Source organism: Salarias fasciatus, chromosome 20 (genome assembly GCF_902148845.1).
Source record: "Salarias fasciatus chromosome 20, fSalaFa1.1, whole genome shotgun sequence".
NCBI lineage: Eukaryota > Metazoa > Chordata > Actinopteri > Blenniiformes > Blenniidae > Salarias > Salarias fasciatus.
This window is the reverse complement of record NC_043764.1, coordinates 17,793,472-17,800,540: the sequence shown is the minus strand read 5'-3', so window position 1 is coordinate 17,800,540 and position 7,069 is coordinate 17,793,472. Positions and strand designations below refer to the sequence as shown.

The 7,069-nt window shown below is 38.0% G+C and overlaps 1 protein-coding gene across 1 annotated transcript; it reads right to left on the bottom strand.

The window, feature by feature from the left end:
• Window positions 1-1,057: 1,057 nt before the first annotated feature.
• Window positions 1,058-6,079, bottom strand: nemp1 (nuclear envelope integral membrane protein 1). Its single transcript, XM_030118344.1, has 9 exons — window positions 5,954-6,079; window positions 4,819-4,940; window positions 4,310-4,526; window positions 4,132-4,204; window positions 3,953-4,046; window positions 3,464-3,578; window positions 2,869-3,094; window positions 2,227-2,403; window positions 1,058-2,137 (listed from the first exon to the last, which is right to left on the bottom strand). The coding sequence occupies exons 1-9, from the start codon at window positions 6,060-6,062 to the stop codon at window positions 1,975-1,977; spliced, it is 1,296 nt and encodes a 431-aa protein (XP_029974204.1). The 5' UTR covers window positions 6,063-6,079; the 3' UTR covers window positions 1,058-1,974.
• Window positions 6,080-7,069: the final 990 nt, after the last annotated feature.

The following is a 7,069-nucleotide window of genomic DNA, read 5'->3' as shown; positions in this document are numbered from 1 at the left end:
GAGCTTTTCCTTTTGCGGACGCCCGTTTTGGGGAAGTCGTTAAATGGCAACGCAGCTGGAATGTGAGCGCAGTCTCACCGTAGATTATGTGAACCGGTGCTTGGGAAACGCATGCAAATATCGGCTGCATCAGCCGTTTCGTGCAATTGAAGGTAATAATGAGCAGCAGTGTTATCTGCCAGGAGGGACACGTAATGTAAAGTAGTAGTATGCATAGATGATCAGGGTTTAAATGTCACCACGTCCCAGAGTAATCAGATAGAGTTCAATGAAACTAGAGTGTAACAGGAAAGATGGATCGTGTTTTTTATTTCCTCTAACGCATACTGAAAGTTGCTTGATTTAAGATAACAGTAAATGAACAAATTACATCATTCACTGCAGTTTCCCCAGTTCTGCTTTCACTTTTAACTTCATGTGAACTTTTGCAGAGTGACAAAAAAACGGCTTAATGTGTCAGAGCAGATGCGTGCGTGTCGGGATTTTGTTTTGATTTTTCAGTGATCACCTTTACATTGAAACCATCGATGGTGTGCAGATAAGAGAAAGATGAGACACTCTTGCGACGCCAAAGCTTCACATCCCCATAATTTAAGGTCACATATTTCAGGTTGGGGTGGAGAAAACCAAGAAAAATAACCTGAGAAGAACCTTGTGGTTTTACCTCAAGTGCTGTCGTGAGACAAATCACACACACAACTTTCTTTATAAACTCAGTTCTCTGTAAAATAAAAACATATTCATCTGTTTTCATGATTAGAAACCCTTGAATTCACTATCAGTCTTTTATGAAAGCACAAATCACATTTTTGGGGACAGTTTGAGGAATTGAAATCGAGGTTTTGATCATTTTTCTTTAGGTGAATCCACAACATCCATATTCATACTGATTAATCCATTTTGTTGTAGCCTTATTCCTACATGGATTAAATTCGATTTCCCTCCATAATCTACTCACAATATCCCACAATGACAATATGAACATTTTTTTTTAATGTTTGTAAATTTATTAATAAAAAAACCAAAAGAATCACATGTATTCACAGTGTTTACTCAATGCTTTGTTGATGCTCCTTCGGGAGCAGCTACAGCCTCAAATCATGCCATTATTCGTTATGTCAAATTTTGAGAGAAAAATTGAATGGACTTCGGAATAAGGTTGTGTGAATACTTTCTGAATGATTTATTTTCCCTCCTAATACTGAGAACAGCAGCATTATCCCTGCTTCTTCCTTTAGACTGATATAATAGACATTTTAGCAAATTCCATAGACTAGTTTCAGAAAGACTTCACATGCGTCTGATTGTGTTGAGCGTTTTGAGACTGTAAGAAAGAGATAACGCCATATAAGGACATTCTTTGTTGCTCAAGAACCTGAAACCGCTTCACTTCAGAAGAGTAAAAAAATCCTGATCCTGGTTTCCAGCCGTTTCCCTGGTATTTTTGTTGGTCGGGCTTTACCTCAAGCACTTCTTGCGCTGTTGTTGAAATGTGCAACACAAATGAAGCTGCCATGTCTCAAAAACATATATTTTTTTAATTCAAAATAATCTAAATCACATCTACAGATGTCCATTAAAAGAAATGTGTGGAAAACAAACATCGCTCCTCTTTTGCTTAACAGTACAGAATCTGTAAATCACAGTGATGTGCCTGGTTGCCGTCACTCTCACAAGAACCCGAGAGGCTGGAAATACAACATGCTTTGAAAACTCGACCCCAAATCGTCTCAATCACTCAGTTTCACCAAATTTTTAAACCTTGTTTCAAAATAAAGCTGTAGTGCAACAGGAAAAAGCAAACATTTTGACCTCTCATTCTGTCTTCGATGTTCAGGGTTTTTTTTTTTTTTCCCTGAACATCCCCTTTGGATTTGAATCCATTCTCCAGCGTTCGAGAGCTGCTTTCACACCACCCCTCTGAGAGGCTACAACCAGTCTCTGCTCTGAGACACAGTCCTTTGCTGTGTAGCCTCACTCTGGCTTCACAAATCCTTTAATGTCCTCTTCATCATCGTCGTCGTCGGTGTCGAAAATTTCATCTTCAAAAAAAGATCCTCCGAAGCCGTACTCCTGAGCGTGGACGGACACCTCGTTCGGCATCAAGTGGGGGGATCCTTCGACGAAATCTGCAAACCTGTGCATTATCAAGGAAATATGCTCACAATCAGTAGACAGAAATTGACTACTAGAGGAAGAAAATAATGAAAATAATCCTGAGTGGACCTTTTAGGAGACTGAAGTCTAGACACGGCCTTCCATGGGCTGAACTCCGGGCTGTTGCATTGTTTCCGCAGTTCTTCCAAAGCACGCCGGGTCTCTTCCTCGCCCTGCTTCTGGTACTCCTCCTCAGTCAGCAGGCGGCGCGGCTCCGGCTTCCACCGCACGTACCGCCTCATCTTCCTGCAACGCAAAGCAAAGATCACAATTCAAAAAATTCCTAACTGGAGAAATTTAACTTGCCCGCCACAAGCACGAATGACTGTTTGTCACTGTTGTGGATCGGAGTGACTTACAGCAGTAAGTAATAATGAAAAATGAGTCCAGCTTACTGAAGACTTTATTCCAAGGTAAATAAAACTGTGTACACACAATTAGCCTTTTCATTTAATTAGCTTCCACAGTTCACATAAATAATTGTTGTAGCTGTGCCAAGTCAAAGTTTGGCCCTCTGACAGTGGCAATGTTTTTATTGTTCCTCACAGTGATTAAAGTCTCCAATCCCTGATTTTCAGTGTCACACCTGCAACAAAATCGGTGCCTCTTCAGTAAACATAATCAGATACTTTGACTCCAGCTCTACATTAAGGTTTACAGGTTTGCCAGTACTCCTACGCCACCTTGTGTTGACATTTTGGAAACGCATACCTATATGCAGACACGGCCAGGACCACCGGATATTCCAGATATTTGGCGATCACAGCCGCCAAAATGACAGTTAAGGCAACCCGCTGAATTTGAATCCCTAAATAAATCAACAGTAGACCGAACAGCTGCAGCGTCCAGGACAGGATGTTGATGCTCTTCTGGTCAACCAGCGGACCATACCGATAGCACACTGCAAAACTGATGAACCCCACCACGACTACATAACCTGAAAACAAACAAATTAAGATGCTGCAAATAAAGAAGTAACTCAGAGAATGCAGATTTGATCTAGCAGAGATTAGCAAGGTTAGGTTTTACACACGTTCTTCTGGTCTATATTATCCTGTTTTACGAGTTGAATCAGATGGTTTAAGAAGAGTCAGGTGTTATTTCAAATGCAGATCAACAAACACATTTTTTTAATTACTTAGCAATTCATCAAATAAACCTTTCTCGACCTGATTATCTTAGATCTACTATGTCATATGGACATGATTTGCACAAAGTGAGCAATTTATTATCAGAATGTGATTGCTGTGGTCCGTTTCTATCAAGTAACAATGACAACAATGTTTATAATCAAAGCAGTTCGTACCTAACGCTGCGTGCCAGTGCTCCTGCATAATTATGCTGAGGTTCCTGAAAGCGAGCTGGATGGCGTAGACAGAAAATGACCAGCCTCCTACTATCAACACATAAAAGGGACTTTTCTGTGGAGGGTACAAACACAAACAATGTAGTCAAGCCTTGGAGCAAAAAAGACATTTTAAACCCACATAACTGAAGGTATAGTAGCAATAATATAAACTAAGAATAAAAAATAAGGAAATCCATGTTTATTAGACTACTTCTTGTTATGACAAATGGTTTAAGGAAATAAATCTTAAACCACTGGAAAGCCAAATTACATCTCTGATGTGCATTTATGGGATGAGGAAAAAAGATGTTAGTATGTTAATAGCATATGTAAATAAAGTATGTTAATAGCGGTAAGTTTCAGATTACCAACAACATACCATTTGCTGCAAAGCAGCAGTGTTAAAATAAAGAAAATACATTAATGTTTGCATATAAATGACATTACCTTGGGCATAAGGCGTGCCAGAATAAAAAAGAGGATGATGAGAGAGGCGATCATGCCTGTGCCCATACCAGCAGAGTAGAAAAAAGCCTGACTCCTTCATGAAAAAGAAAAGTACATGGTTAATAGTGATCATAATCTAGTAAAAAAATAAAATTAGTTCATTCTGAAAAAATAAATACCTGCTGAGTGAGTCAGCAAAGAAAAACAACAACCCTCCCGCGAGGAACACCAGAAACAGATAGACATCAAACTCTGTAAAAAAAAAAAAAAAAAAAAAAAAGTAAAGAAAAACAGTGTTGGTCATATAATATCTGCAATTTATCAGCAATTACGGTACTTCATTCACTTTCCACTTACTGCGAAGCAGCTTGACGGTGTATTGAGTTTTTCCAGCAGGGTCGACCTTGAAGCATATCTTCTTGTTGTACAGGTTAACATTAATGCTGGTTTCATTGTGCTTCTCGCGTAGCAAACTCTGAAACCATCCCAAAATGCTGAAGCGATCCAGCTGCTGCAGCTCCTCCTCACCCTCCACTGTCACCACCTTAAACACATCTTTGCTCCACACTTTGACCTGTCAAGAAACCTCCATTATTACAACACTGAATTTATTCATGATTGATAGTTTATTAGTTGAAAGTGTCTAGATTACAAAAAAGTATTTTAACTGCAATGACTGATGCTCTACCACTAGAAAATTTAATCCTTTAACTCTTTTCCCCCAAATGTGGAATGACATAAACCAAGTTTATACATGTATAACAATTTGGTAACAATAACCCCAAACTAATAGATACCGCTGTTTGTCCATCTTATAATACTAACAAGTTGTCATGTGTGGGATGGAGAATATTACTGAGCCTTACCTGAATTCTTGTCCATGTTTGTCTCCAGGTTGGCACAATGGTGTTTCTGTGACAGAATCGGTTGGGCCCCGATATGGTGATCGCCTCTCCATCCCACAGATCACGTATTGAATGATTGTTTTCTGCATTTTAACAAAAAGACACACTGAATTTAGGACTGCTTCACATCATGTCAACTTATGAAATTGATTACAACACACTGAAGTTTACTCACTTGTCATAATAATTTAAAACAAAAAACAAAACAGGAACTTTCTCTCACATATCTTGGCCAAATGTGGATCGCCTAACTTTTCAAAGACAAATGAAAGACTCCAAGCAAACTTCAGTTTAATGTTAAAATAGGAAGCAAAACAGAAATATTTGAAAGGCGCCAGGTAAGAGAGAAACTACTTTTCTGACACTTTTGTTTTTTATTTTCCTATCATATTCTATTATTTGCAGAATATACATTTCCTGTTGCCATACAATTATCCACATTTTGTAGTGCTACCTGAACAACGCTTACTTTCAGAGACAGATTTATATTAACTTTGATAATGGGATATGTTTAATACCTGAAAAACACTATTACTGGAGAACTATTGTTGAATAACACCGGGCGTCGATTAGAAACGGGATGAAAGATCACTTAAACAGGCCGCAAAACTGCTTAAACCGACGAAATACGTGGAACTTTATTTCTGTCAAACGAGTAGCCAGTGTTGCCTCAAATTAATGTTTGAAGTAGTAATGGTAATGGGGTTTCCTTGGGTGTTTAGTCTGTAAACAGCGCAAAATCGAGTCGATTAAGGCGTATATGAGACACACGAGACTCACTTTACAGGTTCTGTTTCATAATTAGTCATAACATGAAGGCGGGGCGGTGGGAGGCTCACCCAATTTTAGAAAACCTACAACTGAGCAAATGATCAAATCTAATCTATTTATACCCAGAAATAGACAACACCTAGTAGTACGAGAGTTGTAAGGATTTTGGAAAGTGCAAAAACTGCTTAAGCTGAAGAAACAGATGAAGTTTCACTGCCTCAAACACATGCTAACATAAACTAGCCTGGACAGTATGTATCTTCAAATACGCTTCTAAAATAAATAAATAAGGTCACTGTTTCTGTTTCGTAAAACCGCTTCTTACCAGTATTCTGGTGTGAGGCTCCAGGCAAACAGGTAAGGAGCACAGTAAACAGCATTAGTTGAACACTTGTTGTGAGGTAGCAGGTTGTCATTTTCATGTATCCCGCCATGATCACTTCACCATATCCTCCTTCTGATGATTTCAAGTCCCGCCTCTTCCGGTTCAGGGCGCTCGGTTCAGCCAATCAAAAGATGGAACAGAATATCGTCACTGTTCGTCTCCATGGGAACAGTTTTCGACAAATTTTACTTTATTGAAATACATTCAACTTCTTTCGTGAAATGCTGATGATGTATTTTGATAATTTTTGATATGTTAATAGTAATTATTCTTCTTACTGTAGATTTACTGACGTGAGTATGCATGCCTCATCTGAAGTCCAAAGATTAGTTTTATTTACATTTTTATCCTAATTGGAAAAGTATTCACAAACAGTGATACTTGCATTAAGCAATCTTTCAAACAAGAACTGATCTGTAGGCCTCCTGTTGCTCAGGGACACACAATGGAGGACTGTCTGCTGTACAGATCAAACCAACAAATTGCAATCAGCCTCTTTGCCTCCACTGCCCAACAGAAGCTTGAGGTGTAGAAAATACTCCAAATCATAGAATTTTGAGAACAAATTGTGCTAAGCATCACATATGGTTTTGCTGTGAACTATTGTTTATTTCACAACAAATTGTTGTGTTGCATAGTGGAAACATGAAACTATGAATAAAACATTGCCAATTCATTACAAATGTATAATTTCAAACAACAAAATCTATGTGATTAATAATCATCTACACTGTTAATTAATCTGTCTTAAACTATTAGTGAATCAGTTATTTTTGTGAGGCTATAAGCTTCAATCAACAAATGGTAGAAAAACTAATCCAGAATTTCCAAAGCCAGATGTGCAACGCATATTTTGTTTTGTTCAACCCAACATTCCTAAAGCAAAACTTTTTCATGTTATTAGAATTAAGGGAATAGAAAAACAATGTATAAACAATGCTCATGAAGCTGGAAATACAGGACTTGAGTTCAAAACAAAAATTATTAATTTATGAAAAATAAAATGATGATTAAAAAGTTTCTTTAATGACAAGTTATTTTATTGCAGCTCATTTT

Bases quoted from the DNA above. Each gene is read 5' to 3' on its own strand.
- nemp1 (XM_030118344.1), bottom strand. From the start codon at position 6,062: ATGGCGGGATACATGAAAATGACAACCTGCTACCTCACAACAAGTGTT. The intron at 4,047-4,131 runs GTATTTATTTTT...TTTTTCATGAAG, and splicing joins TTTGCTGACTCACTCAGCAG to GAGTCAGGCTTTTTTCTACT. The intron at 2,404-2,868 runs GTATGCGTTTCC...TTTGCGTTGCAG, and splicing joins CTGGCCGTGTCTGCATATAG to GAAGATGAGGCGGTACGTGC.